At 42.9% G+C, this 18,912-nt stretch overlaps 8 protein-coding genes across 8 annotated transcripts; 6 read left to right on the top strand and 2 right to left on the bottom strand. All coding sequences in view use genetic code 12, as the record gives it.

Annotated features, from left to right (window-relative positions):
* Window positions 1-815: 815 nt before the first annotated feature.
* On the top strand, window positions 816-1,226 carry CXQ87_005196 (uncharacterized protein; the record flags this gene model as incomplete). Its single annotated transcript, XM_025483624.1, has 1 exon — window positions 816-1,226. One exon carries the CDS (start codon window positions 816-818, stop codon window positions 1,224-1,226), a length of 411 nt encoding a protein of 136 aa, XP_025335859.1.
* A 2,628-nt stretch (window positions 1,227-3,854) lies between these two features.
* CXQ87_005195 (tRNA (guanine) methyltransferase) lies at window positions 3,855-5,210 on the bottom strand (the record flags this gene model as incomplete). Its single annotated transcript, XM_025483623.1, has 1 exon — window positions 3,855-5,210. The coding sequence occupies one exon, from the start codon at window positions 5,208-5,210 to the stop codon at window positions 3,855-3,857; it is 1,356 nt and encodes a 451-aa protein (XP_025335858.1).
* A 496-nt stretch (window positions 5,211-5,706) lies between these two features.
* CXQ87_005194 (exosome non-catalytic core subunit) lies at window positions 5,707-6,540 on the top strand (the record flags this gene model as incomplete). Its single annotated transcript, XM_025483622.1, has 1 exon — window positions 5,707-6,540. One exon carries the CDS (start codon window positions 5,707-5,709, stop codon window positions 6,538-6,540), a length of 834 nt encoding a protein of 277 aa, XP_025335857.1.
* A 72-nt stretch (window positions 6,541-6,612) lies between these two features.
* On the bottom strand, window positions 6,613-8,069 carry CXQ87_005193 (p24 family protein; the record flags this gene model as incomplete). The annotated part of the gene is made up of 2 exons (XM_025483621.1): window positions 6,613-7,407; window positions 8,058-8,069. 2 exons carry the CDS (start codon window positions 8,067-8,069, stop codon window positions 6,613-6,615), a joined length of 807 nt encoding a protein of 268 aa, XP_025335856.1.
* Window positions 8,070-8,814: 745 nt separating this feature from the next.
* On the top strand, window positions 8,815-12,465 carry CXQ87_005192 (oxysterol-binding protein related protein; the record flags this gene model as incomplete). The annotated part of the gene is made up of 1 exon (XM_025483620.1): window positions 8,815-12,465. One exon carries the CDS (start codon window positions 8,815-8,817, stop codon window positions 12,463-12,465), a length of 3,651 nt encoding a protein of 1,216 aa, XP_025335855.1.
* A 249-nt stretch (window positions 12,466-12,714) lies between these two features.
* Window positions 12,715-14,124, top strand: JIP5 (Jip5p; the record flags this gene model as incomplete). Its single annotated transcript, XM_025483619.1, has 1 exon — window positions 12,715-14,124. The coding sequence occupies one exon, from the start codon at window positions 12,715-12,717 to the stop codon at window positions 14,122-14,124; it is 1,410 nt and encodes a 469-aa protein (XP_025335854.1).
* A 1,692-nt stretch (window positions 14,125-15,816) lies between these two features.
* On the top strand, window positions 15,817-16,578 carry CXQ87_005190 (phosphatidylinositol-3-phosphatase; the record flags this gene model as incomplete). The annotated part of the gene is made up of 1 exon (XM_025483618.1): window positions 15,817-16,578. The coding sequence occupies one exon, from the start codon at window positions 15,817-15,819 to the stop codon at window positions 16,576-16,578; it is 762 nt and encodes a 253-aa protein (XP_025335853.1).
* An 897-nt stretch (window positions 16,579-17,475) lies between these two features.
* On the top strand, window positions 17,476-18,780 carry AFG1 (Afg1p; the record flags this gene model as incomplete). The annotated part of the gene is made up of 1 exon (XM_025483617.1): window positions 17,476-18,780. The coding sequence occupies one exon, from the start codon at window positions 17,476-17,478 to the stop codon at window positions 18,778-18,780; it is 1,305 nt and encodes a 434-aa protein (XP_025335852.1).
* Window positions 18,781-18,912: the final 132 nt, after the last annotated feature.

The following is an 18,912-nucleotide window of genomic DNA, read 5'->3' as shown; positions in this document are numbered from 1 at the left end:
GTACAACATCGATCCAGTATACGTTTAGGGCGACAGGATCTACATTGGGGGTCTCAATAGCCAGCGCTATATTTCAGTCAGTCACACGAACTCGTCTTACGACCACAATCAAGGACGTCGTTGATGACCATGAACTTGCTGCGAAAATAATTAAGCGAGCTCTTGAGAATACAAGCTTCGTGAAGGAGGTTACACCAGAAATTGCTGATGTCATCAAGAAAGCATACGACAGTGGTTGCCGGGGCACATTCGTGTTCAGTACTATGATGATTGGCCTAGGTTACTTCTCTTCATTGTTTATGAGGGAACATATCTTACATAAGTCTATTGACCGTGAGTAACCATGCCCCTTATTACGCATCACGGCAAGTTGAGGGCACAGGTGAGTTAAATAGAATATTGCATACCGCTATCAAATCTGCTCCTTACTCTCATAAACTAAACCCCATGGGGTCACAAAATGAGTGTGCTCGGCGACGTCTCAAACCTTGATGCAAACTGTCACTGGTATCTAAAATCAATTGCTACCAGTGATTTTTTTTCTTTCAAGAAATGATTGCAACCCCAACTATGATAGGGAGGAGTTGGAAGACGGAGTGGCGAAATAAGTCGGGATTTTACGTTTCTAGTACTCGGGGAAGGCGATGAAAACTGTCAAAATGTTTGTAAAAATCACTGGTTAAGAGTTTCGTGTCGTTGCTGGACTAATGCCCTCGACGACAGGTTTTAGAATGGTCCCCTGACAGAGTTACCGTGCGCGTGAGGCAAGACGCGCCATAACATTTCACATAACTCTACAGGTCACATGTGGTAAAATGCCAGGACGTTTAGACTTGACCAACTGCAACGAATTGCCTTCTGCTACTGCAAGTGTGATTTCGGTTTCAATCAGATATAGTGGAGATGCTGCTGTTAATGACTATTTTGAAGCATCATCAACTAAAGAAAGCATAGGTGAAAAAACAGTCGATGTTAGAAACTTCAGGGGACTTAAACTTGTGGGACAACAAATGAAAGTCGAAAGCCATGATGCCTACTTGGTGAAGAAAAATGAGGTCGTATGTCAAGATGAAGATGAGAATATCACGACATCTAACTTATACCATGCCATCGCAAAAGTTGACAATGTTGTGGTATATGGACATGACTCTACTCCTTCTACAAATGATAAATGGACACTAGTTAGTGAATGGATCGAGCTTTCTGACATTATACACGAAATATGAGGGTTAAGGAGTACCGTCATGTATATGAATCAATTCCTTTCGTTCTTTCATGACTGTTGCGCCAGAGAAACTAGCTGAAATATGACCCGAAGACAACTCTTCGATCTCAATGAGTGCTTCACCAGCTAGATTACTGCCATCATCTGGAAGCCAAACCTTTGGCACCTTCCACCTGTAACATGGATGTTTATACAACTGGCCTTTTGACAGCTTCCTACCTACCTCGGTAAAACTTGTGCCAGACGTAACAATAGGAGGGTATTTGAAGTACTTAGAATATTTCGACACCACAGACGAATGTATGAAACCAGTTAGTAACAAGGCTGCAATCATCGCAAGCCGTTGTGAAAATGTAGTACCTGTGAGCTTGGTATTGAGCTTTTTGAAAGTAAAGCCAACAATGCTGAATTCAAGACAATAGATTCCCCAATAGAGCAGCGAGAGCGCATTGAAATATAGCCTTCCGTATGTCTCGGATGGGTTAGTTGTAGTGTAGACAAACTGAAGAGCGTATTTGTAGTAGACTAAGATAACGAAGAAGACTAGGAGCAAAAGCACCGTGATCACTGGGGAAATCACACAGTAGGTGACCCCAATCACACCATATAATGATAAGATAGGGTAAAGTAGTCCCCATTGGGGACAAGGAAGCCTTGTGGACCTGTGAAATTTTTCTCGGGGAGTGAAGGTAGTCAAAGGTTGAATCACAAGGTGGTTTAGTAGTCCTCCAATCCTCAAAAAGTCAGCACCACAAACAGCAAGAATTTTGACTGCGAGATGACGGTAGAAAAAGTGAGCAGCCTCGGGAAGATTCCTTGCAAGTAAAATTGGTAGTGTAGATGGCCTTTGAATGATCAGCAAAAAGATTTTAGTAACACTGGTTGAAATTGATACAGCGAGGAACTGATGAACGAAGAGAGACAAGAAATACCACCGCTGTAAAAGGAGCTGTAGCTCTTGACCAGTCCATATAGTGCCATGTTTGAGGAGTGATTTTATAAGCTCAAGATGGCACATAGTGTAAATGTTTAGCATAAGGGAGGGTAGAACATTGGCGATAAGACTGCGAGCTTCCGGAGGAAGATTATTCACTCCGTTTATTGATGAAATCAGGTGAGAGACTGCCTGGAAGAAGAACCCAATAATGGAAACGGGAAGCACGGAAAATCCTATTGCACACAAGAGAGCAATCCGTATAAGGAAGTATTTAAGCTGTCTCACCACTTCAGTTTCCTCAAGCAAATTCGACCAGAAAATATCCCTGGGATCGACATCAGTAATTGTTTTGCCAAAATATTTTCCTGACAAATTGATACACTGGTTTGCAATGCGTGCAGAAGACTGACTCTGAAACTCGATAAAGGCCTTATCTGTTCTTCCTTCACCTTTTTTAAGTCGTTCATTCACCTGCCTGTTGCTTTCTATTATCTGACTGATGCACCAACTGCGCATGGGTTGCTTCTCTAATCCCATAAACATTGTCACCCACGACGATAGAAGAAATCTTGAACGTATACCTAATTTCTCAAAATTTGGAAGCACAAGTTGGTATGGTGGATACTGAAAATAAGAACTAGCCGATATTCCTCTAGCAAGACATATTGATTCACTCCTTTCCAAAAGTTCAAACGCTGTCTGTGCTTCTCGCACATTCATTGCAGTTTCACGAAAGTCATCCACAAACCACAATTGTTCTATATTGCCGGCGAAAGATGCACAGAAAGCAGCAAGACTGGAATGGTTCCGCATATGATGTGGTATCCCAGAGATAAGGACGACCCGTGATGACACGAGCATTTTGTAGCGAGGAGATTCCATATAAGCCGACCTGATTTTTAAGGCAGTCTTGGTTTCTTTAATCAACAAGAAGTGTAGCGTTGAAATTGTTATGACAGCACAAACAAAATAAAAGTTAAGCAGTGCTTTCGCCTCATTTTCAGTGATATGAATGCTCATACGTCGAAGAATGCTGGCTCTTGCGTCCTCTGATGTAGAGAGATTGATCGGTACCAAGATGGCGATATTGAGAAAGCCACAACACAGGAAAAATAGAAGTAAAAAGACGAGAAAGCGAAGGAAAAAGTAAGCATCTAGACCGTTGTCGAGATAAGCCAGTATTTGTGCGCTCCATGTTGGAAACAACCACTCAAAAAACCCGTCACCTGGTCTCTCCACTCGTTCAATATCCGGGACATACGTGCAGCGAGGTTGGTATAATGGATCAAATCGAGGTCGTAGGAAACAAAATAGGCTCAATTGGATGATGCAGAACGTAAAAGCAATTATCAATGAATGGATAAATTGGTCAAATTCGGATTCTGACATGGCACGATCACTTGCCACCAAGGTGATTAAGTTTCGAGGATTGTCGATTGTTGAAATTATGAGCAGAGAAAGATTGCTGTGAAGGGATATCATAAGTTTGTTACAATGTGGACAGCTTTGACAGAATAGAGTTCCCAGGATAAAAGACTTCGGTCAAAAGTTCGCGAAGCATCGAGCAGACGCGACGCGTAGATCAAAGATGTGGTGTCTCGTATACTTGACTCATTGAGGTTTTCTAATTGTGGCAGTGCCAACGCCAACTTTCCCTTGAATGGATTTAAACTTGTTTTTTATATCACTTGTTTATACCTTCTTGAACGCAACCTCCTCCGGAAGAATAAAGGAAACACAAAACATTGGTTTGGTTGGTGCAACTTTGCGAACCAAATGAAATGTGAAGTCCTCTATTGGAGCGGGAAACTGGATTTTTTCTATGATGCGGGCATGAACCCTCCGGTGAAGCTCTTCCATTGTCGGTTCTGGAGAATCATGCGCATATTTCTCGAAGCAGTGAACATTAATTGTCGGAAGTGTGAAATCTTCTGCATTCTTCACACACTGTTCAACGTCAGGATCATGGCTGTAAAGCCCTATGAATTCATCGAGGAAGTCAATAGATGAGCCAGGTAGATTCATAACGTATTGGGAGATAAATGTTGGAATTTTAACGGATAGGACTCCATCAGTAGATGTGCCGTCTGTTCGTCTTCTCTTGCTTACTTTGCGCTTTTCAACAAAACCTTCACGGTTATTCCAATCGAAAAGGAGTCTTGGTGACAGCCTTATAAACTCACGACCATCCAAGTTGTAGCCCTTTAAAAAGTGCAGTGCGTGATTGATTGAAGCATTCTCGCTAAGATATTTATATGATTCTGGGTTCAAGTCGTTCGCCAAAACTAAAACACCTTTCTTCGCTGCGGGAACAGCAAAGGGTCCGACTCCTGCAAATACATCCGCAACAACATCTCCAGGGTTGAAAATTGAGATGAGCCTCTCATGCTCAGTGTTGAGACGTGAATTCCAAAATGTTGTGCTAAAGTCGAATCTGAACTTACATCCACTTTCATGCTGCTCAACCAAAAAATTGTTCTTACCGGCTAAAAGTTTCATATCGAAGACTCTGAACTTGTTACTAATCGTGTCAAGCTTATCAACAACTGTCTTGATAGTTGGATTCTTATCCAAAATGACCTGCCCTATCAAAGCACCGTAGGGTTTGAATTCGTTCCTAAGATTCATGTGAGCAATGTGACCGGCTTGAGCAAAACCACTGGGACTCTCGCTCAACAACTCTGTTGGCAAGATTGCCTGCAAAATATCATCAGCTTTCCAGAAATCGTAGTCTAGTTTCATTTTGTAAGGTCTGACTTCGATGCCGTGAGCTTCCATCAACTCTAGAGCCTCAGACGGTAAGCTCAGCTTATAAGTATCAATATCATCGATATCGTCTCGGAGAAGAACTCCCTTGGTGTTCTCAATCTTCACAATGTGCTTCACATTTGGCACGTTCAAGAGCTGGTTTTTGCATACTTTTGTGAACTCACCGACGTAACGTGGGTTTGAAAACTTGGCAACAAGAAGATCAACTTCTTTTTCGAAGACAGATTTGTCCAATTCCTTCATTCCTCGAGCCACAGGGCACAAAAACTTCGAGCTCATTCTGAAAGGTTTCTGTCGTTGAATCTGTGATCGACCAAGATGAAGAAGCAGTGATTTAGTAACTAGTCTATTAAAAAGATTCGTGAAAAATCTGCCATTCATAAGACAACCCCGATCAATAACTGTGATGAGTGTTTCGCACTGGGCCAGCTCAATTGGATTGTTGAATTTTTAGATTTTAATCCATCGCGCACAAGCAGTGTACAAGCTCATCATCATCGCAACGGTCTTGACCCCATTTTTACGTCCAATGTCAGAACCTATTCTAGCGATTTCGCGCCCAAAGAGATCCTTGCACATGTCAAAACCCCTTGAAGATTACCAATCAGATTCTGAGGAAGAGGTAGAGGGATCTGAAGAACCGTTAATCGGGGCGACACATACCGTTGACGGAAACGCAAATTCGATTGTAACCCCTGGCGAATTGATAACAGACGATCCGATATGGATGAAGGGACACGGTGTTTACTTCTTAGAGAATATGACTTATTCGGCCATGGCCGGCAACATTTCGAGGGTCAACCGATTGCTCAGTGTTGTACCATTGCGAGGAAGGTATGAACCTGAAACAGGTGATCATGTTGTTGGCCGTATAACAGAGGTTGGTCAAAAAAGATGGAAGGTCAATATTGGAGCAAAGCAAGATGCTGTTTTGATGCTTGGATCTGTGAACTTGCCTGGAGGCATCTTGAGACGAAAATCTGAAAGTGATGAATTGCAAATGAGATCATTTTTGAAGGAAGGAGACTTACTCAATGCAGAAGTTCAGACTATTTTCAATAACGGAATGGCTTCATTACACACAAGGTCTTTGAAGTATGGCAAATTGAGAAACGGTGTTTTTTTGCTGGTGCCCTCCAGTTTAATTATTAAGCAAAAGAATCACTCTTTCGATTTGCCGGGAAATGTGAGTATTGTCGTTGGTATGAATGGATTTATTTGGTTGAGTAAAACGATCAAATCAAAAAATCATGAAAGCACTAGCAGGTTGTCCTCTGGCAATCATAACGACTACACCCCTGGAGATGGAAACATGGCCATCACAAGATTAGAGGAAGGATCATCATGGGAAATCTATAGCGACAGGAATGATGCTAACATTGATAGGAACGTGAGGGGTACGATACTGCGTTATTATAATGTGATAAAGGCATTAGCATCTTGTGAACTAGGAATCACAGAGCCAAGAATCAGAATGGGCTATGAAGAGAGCATGTCTTATTCTGATCAAGGTGAGTTGATTGATGGAGCATCACAAAGACACATCTGCCAGAGTATCATTAACAACGAGAAAATGAGAGGAGTCGCAAGTGGATTAGTGATGGATTGAATCGCGGTATTAAATCGTATTATTATCGATATATGAATTTTAATGACATCAAGTGAGATGCGAAGCAGATCACTATATTATTCTTTTGCGTTTCAAATAGAATTTGAAGTATGCTATCTGCAAAAAGCCAAAAAGACAAATGGATACGAGAATTGCAACCGAAGTTTTTGTGTACTTGGCGAATATTGCCTCATTCACATCCCTCAATCGTGACTCATGCTCTTTAAGACTGTTTAAAATATCCTCGGAGTTTTTGAGTTGTTCGCTGATCTTATCCAACTGGACAGCTAATAGATTAGTGGCCTCTTCGAAATGTTCCTGGGTAAATTCCCTCATTGCATCTGAGGATAAACTCAGATGCTTGTCTTCTGCAAGGCTTATCCTTTTGAAATATTTGGCGAATTCGTTGAAGTTAACTTGCAGCAAGGTAGTGGCATTTTTGACTTGGACGCGAAGATCAACGTCTCTCGTTTGCTTTTTGAAGCTCCACGACCTGTCGTAGAATATATTATCAAAGCATATATGAATGAAAGAGTTTCCGATGCTTGGATCCAATAAGTGCCCATATTTTCCATCCCTGGCTTTATCACTCCCTGTGCTTTCTTTTCTCGGGCTGAACTTGTTCAAAAAATTAAACAGATTATCTTCTTCAATCTGAATTGGATTATTGAGGTTAGTGAAGATGAACGATATCCCATTAGCAATATCATCTGCCGCTCGAAGAATGTTGTTGTCATCATCAATAACCTTGAAATTTAATTTTTGCGAGGGCTGCCGATCGCCGGTTTCTAACGACACAAAGACCAAGTCATCTTTGGATGTTCGATACCCGACACAATTGAGTAGGTTCTCAGATGAAGATAAAAGCTTGGGTTAGCTGAGCTGATTGCGGGAACTGTTATTCCAATAGCGTTGGTCTCAGCGACCAAAAAAATTATGCTATAGAGTATGGCCCATACTGACCAAGTAGGGCGATGCATGAGAATTGGAGCAGATGGATTTGGGATAATTTACTCGCTGTTTGATTCCAAAAAGATGTGAGTATTGTTCCCAACAAGTTTTGATGGCATGCAGTTTCTATTGATCATACAAAAGAATGGCGGTCCAACAACTTGAGGATACTGCTATGATAGGTTATCCGGAGCAGAGTCAATTCACGATTTTCAACGTTGAGAAAGGTGTCAAACGGAGCGAGAATTCTTTGGTGGCCACCTCAAAGTGAGATTCGGATGTGGTGTCAAAATGACAATGGAAAGGCTTCACGAACTCAAAAGCGTGTCTTGGGATATTGGTTATTTAAAGGATACCAGATAGAATTATTAGCCGAGACTTTGCCCAGCGTCGCTCGTTTCAGTTTAATAACAACGTGTGTGTTTGTGTGGTTGAGATCGGGTCTTTTTTTTTTTTTTTTTTTTTTTTTTTTTCTGTCTCAATAATTTGTTACCATCGTGTCGGGATGTCTGCGCACAACCGAAATGCCAGAATAATCACTTCAACTAACCTCGAGCGAGTGTGACTTGATAAGACATGTTGAGTATAAGACCCTTTTTTATAGACGTGTCCCAGCTAATTTTGGGAGGTAATGGAAGCAAACAGTACTTGCTAATGGTTCTACTATAGCTTGACTGTAAGGACGTCATTTCGAACACTCAAGCCGCTTGACAGCGCAGAATTGACTTACCATCCCATACACTTGTCCACTTTTATTGCAGCTCTAGAAAAATGCCAAGACTTTGTGGTTAGGCAAATCACTTTCCGCCTGATGTCTTCTCGCGTAGCCTTCATACTGTAGGCTGTTGTTCTTAGTTTTCCTTGTAATTTTGAAACGAAACATTTCTCCGAAAAATGAACAGAAATGAAATGATTCCTAATTGCAGAGTGTCATGGCCAGCGATAAGAAAACCGAGCATGGGGATTTACGCTAAATATTGGTGGATAAGAGGCATAAACTTAACGACTTTAGAGGCAAAGATTTGACGAGAACAATTATGCAGAATTTGTTTAAAGCTTAATGCCCATATAATTCTGAAGTAAGCTGTGTTTTGATTGGCAATAACTCAACTTCTGCGATTTCGCTCTGGCACAGAAAGCGGGGTTGCCGGAGTCTCTCACAGCCACTGTGACGATGGTCACGTGCCAAACCGAGAAGAGTATACCTTGCTCACAAACGTCATTCTGTGTTACACCATCCTTGCTACTCCCTAATTGCATACCTGGAAGTATCATTTTTTCTAACTGTTGATAATCGAGACTAGAGTGCATTGTTAGATATCAATGTCTCAACACTTAAACGCCTCACTTTTACGGCTCAAGCTCATTGATGCGTTAAGAGCGGGCGATGAATCGAAGATCGATTCCGTGATCAAAGAGCTTGATTCCATCGACTCAGTTGTCGATACCACAGAATTGGTGAGATTGAGGGAGACGATCCTTCATTTCGCTGTACAGGTTGCCCCTTTGACTACGATTCAGAATTTGATTGACAGCAAGGCTTATAACTTTGATATCAATGCTCAAGATTCTGACGGTAATACGCCTTTGCATCTAGCTGCTGGGGCTTCTCGTTACAATGTTGTGAAATATCTTCTCTCATTGCCAGGAATAAATGACACGGTTACCAACGCGGAAAATCAGCAGCCTGTCGAATTGGCGAGGGATGCCAATATCGCTCAATTGATGCAATTTGAAAGGGCTAAGTTTGTTGAGAAATCCGCCACTCAATTGCGTCAATACTTTAGTGCTAGAGACTTTGACAGTCTTGAACAACTTTTAGTTCTTAACCCAAGAGCTGCAGAACTTTTAGATATCAATGGAGCGGATCCCGAAACCGGAAATACCGTGTTGCATGAGTTTATTGGTAAAGAAGACGTCGAAATGTGTGATTGGATTCTCAAGCACGGTGGTGACCCCTTCAAACGTGACAAACGTGGGAAGTTGCCAATAGATTTGGTGAGCAGAAATGATCCGATAAGAAAACTTTTGAAGCATGCGTCCAAGGATCTGAACATCATGGACTCGGTGGTAAGTGCAAGCAATCCAATGAAAACTGGAAGTGCTCCCACTTACAAAGGGTACTTAAGAAAATGGACCAACTTCGCATCTGGCTACAAGTTACGTTACTTTGTTTTGGATCAGTATGGAATTCTCTCCTACTATGCTGACCAAGGCGATACAAATAACGCTTGCAGAGGATCATTGAATATTGGATTGGCAACTTTGCACCTTGATTCCTCCGAAAAGCTCAAGTTCGAGATCATTGGCAAAAATGGCATCAAATGGCACTTAAAGGCTAACCACCCAGTGGAGACAAACCGTTGGGTATGGACCTTACAAAATGCTATCACCATCTCGAAGGACAACTTGAGGCAAAGGAGAAAGGTCAATTCCGAGAATGCAAACTCCAATGTCGCAACTAATGAAGGGACTAGTATTCGGGAGTCTTTGGACGATGGAACTCGCTCCTCAATCGACGAAGCCGGTCTTCAAGGGGACGACGAAAAGAAGAAGAAACGATTGCATCTTCTTCGTCGCAACAAGCACAAGAAGAGCTCGAGCCAAGTTTCTTTGAGTTCTTTTACTGGCTCAGATCACGAGGACAACCTTCCAGTGGGAAATTCGGAAAACAAAGGTACTGCGACTTCTCCCAACTTACTGCAAATCAAGGAAAACAAACTCACTGACGTCAGGAAAAGCTTCGATGGTGCCCAATCAGTGATGACGAAGGAAGATTTTGATTACGATCTCGATCACGAGTCTGAAGACTCAGACTCCCTCTCGATTCTTAATGGGCTGGGTGACCCAAGTCTGGACGATGCTACGAGACTGTCTAGAGATTCCATGCTTGCCACAAAACGATCCCTTCTTATCGAGATTTCAAGTCTTCTTGATTTGTTCAAGGCATTGAGTGACAAGATTGATAGCGAACCCTACAACGTTGGTCTAAAGACACTTTCTAACGTACACACTTTGATTGAGCAATACGACCAGCTGGTGCAATCGCGAGAGAAGAAGCTTTTTAAACGTATCGAGAGACAAGATGAGATAAATAAGCTCTGGGAGTCCTCCATCCGGCAATTAGAGAGTGAAATTCAGAAGCGTGAACAGACTTTGGCGCAATTTGAGGGTAAAAAGTACAAGATTAGAAAGCTCCTTGAGTCGAGGGGAATACTGTCCCCGCAAGTTTCAAATGAGCTGGCAAATGGATTCTTTTCAGCAACACCACCTAATGCCCCGTCTGAAGCACAGCCATCTGCTCAAGAAAAGGCTCAATCAGCCGACTCCGCCTTGCTTGAGGAAATCTTTCATGATTCGGATGATGAATTTTTTGATGCCGACGAATTCGATGAACCAGATCAGCCGCAAACTAGTCGTAGTGCTGAGGTCGGTGGTACCGATACACAAAGTGGCGAAATTGCCACTGAAGAGGCAGGTGATGCTAACAGGAATACCGGGTTAGCTGCGACAGGTGTCGCAACTGGCGCAGCTTCTCTTTCCCGTTCTGACGGAGATGCACCCCAAGATCAGAGAAGTGACACGAAGGATGTGGAACGAACAGAGGAACAGCCAGTGATCGAGGGCCAGCCCAAGCTTGAAGTTGAACGTGCAGACAACGTCGCAAATGAAGCTCAAGAGAAGGTGTTGAACATCTTGACTCAGGAAGGCTCTTTCTTAGGTTATGAGAAGCCTCCTCGGTCGAGGCTTGCTTATGATGAAGACAATAGGCCCAAAGTGGGTTTATGGGGTATCTTGAAGTCAATGATTGGTAAGGACATGACTAGAATGACGCTTCCAGTATCATTCAATGAGTGCACCTCCCTTCTTCAAAGACTCGCTGAAGACGTCGAATATAACGACCTTCTTCAAAAAGCTGCCTCTATTGAGGACTCCACACTAAGGATGGTATATGTTGCGGCATTTGCAGCTTCAGAGTATGCCTCAACTATCAACAGAATTGCCAAGCCTTTCAATCCTTTGTTAGGTGAGACTTTTGAATACGCTCGTCCTGATCAGAATTTCAGGTTGATATCCGAGCAAGTGAGCCATCATCCACCTATCAGTGCATGCAAGGCTCAATCACCGAAGTGGGATTACTATGGAGAAAACGCTGTCGATTCTCAATTCAGGGGGCGTTCATTTGATTTCAAGCACCTTGGAAAAATGTTTTGTGTGATAAGACCGGATAAGGGTGTGAAGTCCAATAAGGGTGAAGTCCTTCAGGAAGAACTTTACAGCTGGAAGAAAGTTAACACCTCGGTGGTGGGAATCATTGTTGGTAATCCCACCGTTGATAACTACGGAAAGATGGAGGTCACCAATCATACAACCGGAGACGTAATTGTCGTGGATTTGAAGCAAAGGGGATGGAAAGCTTCATCAGCCTACCAATTATCAGGCACTGTGAACGACAATAAAGGAAATTCTCATTGGGCCATAGGAGGGCACTGGAACCTGAAGATATTTGCTCGTAAAGTGTCTGAAACGTCCGAGAAAGCCAGAAGAGATTCATTGATCGACTCACAGGACGCCAAGGCTAGCGAGGATCCTTATTCTGGAGCTAAATTTTTAGTGTGGCAGGCTGCACCTCGCCCGAAGGTGCCGTTTAACTTGACTTCATTCGCGTTGACTTTGAATGATCTCCCTGAGACTTTGAAGCCATGGTTAGCGCCCACCGATACGAGATTGAGGCCCGATCAGAGAGCCATGGAAGATGGTAGATATGACGAGGCATCAAATGAGAAGCACAGGGTTGAGGAGAAACAAAGGGCTGCGAAAAGGAAGAGAGAGGCCACAAGATCTACTTACAAACCAAATTGGTTCGTGAAGAAGCAGCATCCAGTCACCGGTGATAACTATTGGCAGTTTAACGAAGAATACTGGAAACTCAGAAAGGAGAAGAAGCTTGAAGGTACAGGCGATATTTTTTAGACCATTATTTTAGCATGTATTTCACATAGACAAATTTTTCAAACTGCATGAAGCCTAGTATGTGAGATGGGGTGGTCTTGATGATCGCGATGACTATCCGCGCTACTAGGAAAGGCCCTAAAGAGAATGGCTAGGAAAAGCAAATCTAAACCAAACGGTCCTTCAGAGGAGTCCAAAGTCCCTCCAATACTTGCCATAAACTATGAAGAACCACTTTTCTCGGTTGCAGCGCATCCGACTCGACCTATAATGATCTCGGGCCTCGCAACGGGGCACCTCTATTGCCATTCTTACGATGCTGAGGCTCTCGAGAATAGTCTTGCGAGAAAAAAGGAAAAGTACGAGAAATCGATCAAGGATGAGACAAATATCTCAAAGCTAGCCAAAGTATGGTGGTCTCAAGTAGACTACAAAGATAGTTTAGACGAAGTGAAGATGAACTGGAAGACCAAAAGACACAAAGGTTCATGTCGCTCTGTGGTATTTGAGGTCCAAGAAAACTCTGTTGGCGAATTTCTTTACTCGGGTGGTACCGATAATGTGATCAAAAAGGCCTCCACTGAGACAGGCAAAGTGGTAGCTAAGACGGACCTCAGCTCTAACTATGAAAATCCTAAAGATGCGATAACAACCATGGCCGTTTCTCAAACCCATCCGTATCTTTTGGCAGGAACCGATGATGGGCATGTATATGTCTACGATAGTAGGCAGCTCCTGAACGATAAAGTCAAATTCAACCTTCAGAACATGCATGACGATTCGGTGAATAAAATTTTACCCATGAATGCAGTGTCACCGTACCACTATTTGTCATTAGGATCTACCACATTGACACACTTCGATATCAGAAAAGGCATATTGACTCAGTCTGATGATCAAGGTGACGAGTTACTCGCAATGTGTTATCCTACAGAATACGTGAATCAGGGCAAAAATGATACAGTTTTGGTATCTCATGGTGAGGGCGTCGTTTCGCTCTGGAGAGAATCCTCCAACAGGCTATCAGACCAGATTCTGCGAATTAAGGTTAATAAAAATGCATCCATCGATGCGATTGTTCCTACAATGAACGCAGGCAATGAGAACTTCAGCGACTGCGTTTGGTGTGGTGATAGTGAAGGCTTAATCCATAGAGTGGATTATAAGAAATCAAAGGTCGTTGAAACTAGAGTACACTCAGCCGCCATGGGCAAGCTAGGTGGACTAGACGAGGTAGGAGGGCTTGACATAGACTACGATTATAGGCTCATTAGTTCGGGGATGGAAGGACTCAAAGTGTGGAGTGGTGAGTTCGAGCTGAGCGATCGAGAAAATGAGCTACACAGTTCGGAAGATGACCATTGGAGTGACAGTGATGAAGATGATACAGCGTCAGATTCTGAAAGTGAATCTGAGAGCGATATGACCAATCACACTACAATTGGTTCTGATGACGTCACAGCAGATCAATTAAAGAAAAGAATCAAAGTTGAAGACAGTGATGATAGTTCTGATGACGGAGTCGTGAAAAAACAGAAGACAAATGTTTCCTCTGCCCAGGGAGGTCTAAAGGAGGAATCTGGAAACAATGCCGCGTCGAGTGATTCGGCAAAACGAAAAGAAAAGAAATCGAAGAAGAAGCTGTCAAATAATGGTATTTTCAAGTTTGATGGAATCTAGCTTATTCATGGGTGCTAATTGTTTATAATCATTACAGTCAGGAAGAGAGGGAACTCGCACGAGACATAAAAATATCTCAACCCTAGGAGGCATTGCGTCTGTAGAATAGTATTGTAAAGGTCAGTATCACATAAGTAGCTTTCAACAATTATGAAATGGGCTAATGAAGCGCTTTATGGACGAGAATTCTCCTATTCCAATCATAAAAGTCCAAAATACAGAGACCAGTTTGGGGTATTATTGTAAGCAGGAAAGCACTGATAAGGTGTAATGCGACTAGCGCAGCACTACTCGGAGCTCGAAATACGACCACTGTGATCGACAAGCCTGGTAGAGTACCGATCTTTATCCATGGAAAAAAATAGCATAACTTCGATTGACCATGTCTTGTTGACAAGACGCGGTCACCACATCACCGGATCGCTACTTTTGTCGAAGCACCACATGGTATTCACTTTTCGACCGGATCCCACGACTGCGCAACAGAAAGAGATCTGGATTTGCTTTCCAATCATAGATAAGATACTCAAAGCCAGAGGAAACTCTTGGGATACCTCGCAATCGAACTCATCGTTTCTTGCGACTTCATTAGCATCATCCTCTCCCAACCCTGAAGGATTTGATAAGTATATGGCATCGCATATTAAAATATTTTGCAAAGATTTCACGTTTTATTCATTCGACTTTCAAACCGAGACAGCATGCGCCGAGGTGTTTAAACTCCTTAGTCGATTAACCATGGCAAGCAAATTGAAATGCCTGCGAAAAGACCTCTATGCGTCAGAGTATCGCCCCAATATGATGGAAGCGAAACTTCAAGACAAGGGATGGAATTTGTATGACCCCGAAGCGGAGTATACTAGGCAAGGGCTTATACTGTCCACTAAACTGCATGAATACGTGTGGCGGGTTTCGAGTATCAATGCGGAATACAAACTATGTCCGTCCTATCCCAAACATCTAATCGTTCCGGATGCTATATCCGATTCAGTGTTACAGCACGCAAGTAAGTTCAGACTGAAGCAACGCATTCCCGCTGTTGTTTACAGACATCGAATCGGATCAAATCAAAACGTTATTGCCCGCTGCGCTCAACCATTAGTTGGTCTAAACTTTCAAAATAGATCGCTTCAAGACGAAAAACTTGTCGAAGAGATTTTTAGATCTCAAGAACGGGAGGTGAAATCATCTACTGACAGCCCCTTGGTGTACGGAGAGCAACCCCAAAGAAACCTCATCGTGGATTTACGTCCTATAACTAATGCAATGGCTCAACATGCGTTGGGGGCTGGTACAGAAAATGTTGAAAACTACAAAGGTAAGGTCAAAGAAGGTGATGGAGATCGAAAGGTGGGGTCACCTCAGCGCGTCGACAAAATATTCTGCAATATTGATAATATTCATGTCATGCGTGATTCACTAAACAAGCTCACAAGCGTCTTGAGTGAGCTTGATCGATACCCTGTCGCTAGCAATGGAAATTACACCACGTCATTGCCACTTTTGCAGCAAGCGTTGACTAAAACACAGTGGCTACATCGTCTATCCATCATCTTGCAATCGGTCGATCGAATCACGAAATCGATTCATTTGAATAATACCAATGTGCTCATCCACTGCTCAGATGGTTGGGATAGAACGTCACAGGTGTCAGCTTTACTGCAGATATGTCTAGACCCATATTTTCGAACCATGAAGGGGTTCATGGTTCTTATCGAGAAGGAGTGGCTCAGTTTTGGTTTCAAATTTGCGACCAGAGCCGATCATGGTGCTTGCGTTGGAGCACTTCTTCCTGCAAAAGAAGACGCCAAAGGGGATGCTTCGAATGATTCTGATAGTGTCACCTTCCCTGCATCATCGAACTTCACCTCCAGCGTGAACAAAGCCAGTGTTGCCACATTCCTTCTGAAGGCAGCGCTTCGTATTAAAAACACAGCTTCAGCGGCAAAACTGTCGGTATCAGACCGTAGCACAGATGATTTACGCGACGATACCAGTGCCACATACACCGGGAGCAGTGAGAAATCACCAATTTTTCATCAATTTCTTGATTGTGTGTATCAGATTCTTCGCCAGCATCCAGACAAATTTGAGTTTAACAGCAGGTTTTTGAAACGACTCTTTTATCACCACTACTCCTGTCAGTACGGCACTTTCTTGTGTGATTCTGACTTTGAGGCCTCGACGTTGCTCAAGACGAAGACTTGGAGTACTTCAGTCTGGGATTATTTCTTGTCGAGACCCAACGAATTTAAAAACCCGAAGTTTGATCCATCTCAAGATTCCGAGGTACTCTTTTCGAACTTTTCTGACGTGAAGTGGTGGTTCGAGCTTTACGGAAGGTCTGATGAAGAGATGAATGGTTTGTCAAACTCGTTGGACCGTAAATTCGCACAGCTTAGACTCGGAGAAAGTCTCCCGCAAAGTGATTCCGAATCTTCCACAGGTACCTAGCACCTTAGACTAATTAGACACGCAAATATTTTATTCATAAAAGCTATGGGTTTATCTAATCTAAAAGATCTTATCGTATGCGAAATGCACTGGTGTCAGATGCACCCAATCTAGCGCGAGCTTAACTGCCGGCTCGGCATTTCAACTACAGGTTCTTCTCAAAGTCATACACTCCTTAATACAGATGTTTCCAAGACTAAAGCCGTGTATTCGATGGTATAGTGTACGAACTACAGGTCCTCAAGGTGTGAATGGACGACTTCCGCGACACACTAACGAGGACAAGACCGATTCCTCGAAATCTGTGGTTATCACTGATCCGTACGCTATCTATCAAAATTACATCCTGCGAGGCATATTGGAGAAGGATGAGGCTCAACTACGCGTGATGAAGGAGTTTCAAAGGCTTTATCACCGTGTTATCAATTACAGCCCCCTCAAGAAATGGCGATTCGCACTTCCCTCCTTCTTCGAAAGCTCGAGATTAGACAAGCTGAGGAGGCTGTGAAAGTAGACCTGTTAAGAAGTGAACCTTTTTATCGAATCAAAGGCTGGTTCAAAAAGGATATTGAAGCCCAGAAGCGAGACTTGGTTAGATTCATGACTGATGAAGAGGAATTACAAAACATAGCTTCACCCCAAGGTTTATTGGTAAATGGCGAGGTTGGATGTGGCAAATCAATGCTCATGGACATATTTGCGAATACTCTCCCACATCATTCCAAAATGCGATGGCACTACAATAATTTCATTTTGTGGGTCTTTGAGGAGATTCACAGAATACAAAAGGAGCGGATGCTAACCGCATCAACCATTGGCAAGCACAAAATGACAATGGAAAATGAGTTTATTCTTTTTGAGATCGCACAAAAGATGATTGGGAGAAGTACCATTTTCATGCTCGATGAGTTCATGCTTCCAGATGTGGCATCAGCTCAGATAATACGCATATTGTTTACCTATTACTTCAAGCTAGGAGGTGTTCTTGTTGCAACAAGTAATAAATTGCCAGAAGAGCTTTACTCAACCGAGTTCAACAAGTCTAGATTCAAGTCATTCGTCTCAATTCTCGGCGCCAGGTGCATAAGTGTTGACATGAAATCGGCTAAGGATTATCGACTGTACTTTGCCAGTTCGCTGGCACAAAGAAAAAATCACGTTGTGAAATCAAGCGACAGTGATCATGAGTACACTTGGAATCAGCTTCTAAAGTCCGCCGCTCTCAAAATTGATGATTCATCACCACTTATGGACAACAGCATTAAAATAGAAGACTTGGATCTGAAGCCAGCTTCTATCAAGGTTTATAATCGTGAGTCATTCATCCCCCATACCTTCAAAAAACAGTCTGTGTGTTACCTAGATTTTGATTATATCTGCCGCGGGCTCTTCTCGTCGTCTGACTATATCACACTTGCTTCAGCTTTTAAAACAGTCATTGTTGACAATGTCCCTGTGATGACCACAAAGATGAAGAATGAAGCCAGAAGATTCATCACACTTTTGGATGCATTGTATGAAGCAAAGTGTCAATTCTTTATGCGAAGTGAAGCGGACATCGACAGACTATTTTTCCCGGATGAAAAAAACTTAAACGAGGACAATTATGATACTGTTCAACAAGAAGAAATGTTTGCTAAGACAGCTATCGCTGCAATGAATCCTTATAGACCTAACATTTCATCATACGATCTGGATTACGCTAAAGAATTCGAGGACGTGGACACAAACAGAGGAGGGTCGGTTAATTTTGGCAATGTAAAGGCCTTCACTGGTGAAGATGAGAAGTTTGCTTATAAAAGAGCACTCCTGAGAATATCAGAAATGGTTGGCTCTGACCACTGGAGAAGCGCCGATCGCTGGGTTCCCATTGATCACAGCATGCGACCATGGGAAGACAGCAATTGTAAGAAGACGTCAATTGGCTTGTCAAAAAGCTCATCCGATACTGAGGATAACGAGCAAATAAATCTTGATGGCCTTCATGGCAAGGAGCTCAAATCGGCGCTAACGCACAGTCTACCAAGGGACTTGAGCGCCCACTACAACATGCCGTTTAGAGAATTCAACAAGAGAACAGCCCCATCTTTTAATGCTCTTCAGCATTTTTGGGCTATGGGCTCTTGGACTCTAGCGCAACAGAAGAAAATCAAAGACAAGATTGCGCAGACTTGGGTGAGTGGCAGCGTGAGGGAGAAATGAGATTTCCACAGTTTTTTTCTAGTACCGCAGGAAACGCTTCCCCACAATAACGTTAACACCGCGCTACCACTTCCATTGGCGGTCCACTCATAATTAGTCTCTCTTTCTAAGTAGAATTCAAAAAAGGTGTTT

Source organism: Candidozyma duobushaemuli, assembly GCF_002926085.2.
Source record: "Candidozyma duobushaemuli strain B09383 chromosome Unknown G_B09383, whole genome shotgun sequence".
In the NCBI taxonomy this organism is placed as follows: domain Eukaryota; kingdom Fungi; phylum Ascomycota; class Pichiomycetes; order Serinales; family Metschnikowiaceae; genus Candidozyma; species Candidozyma duobushaemuli.
This window is presented reverse-complemented; position numbering and strand designations above follow the sequence as displayed.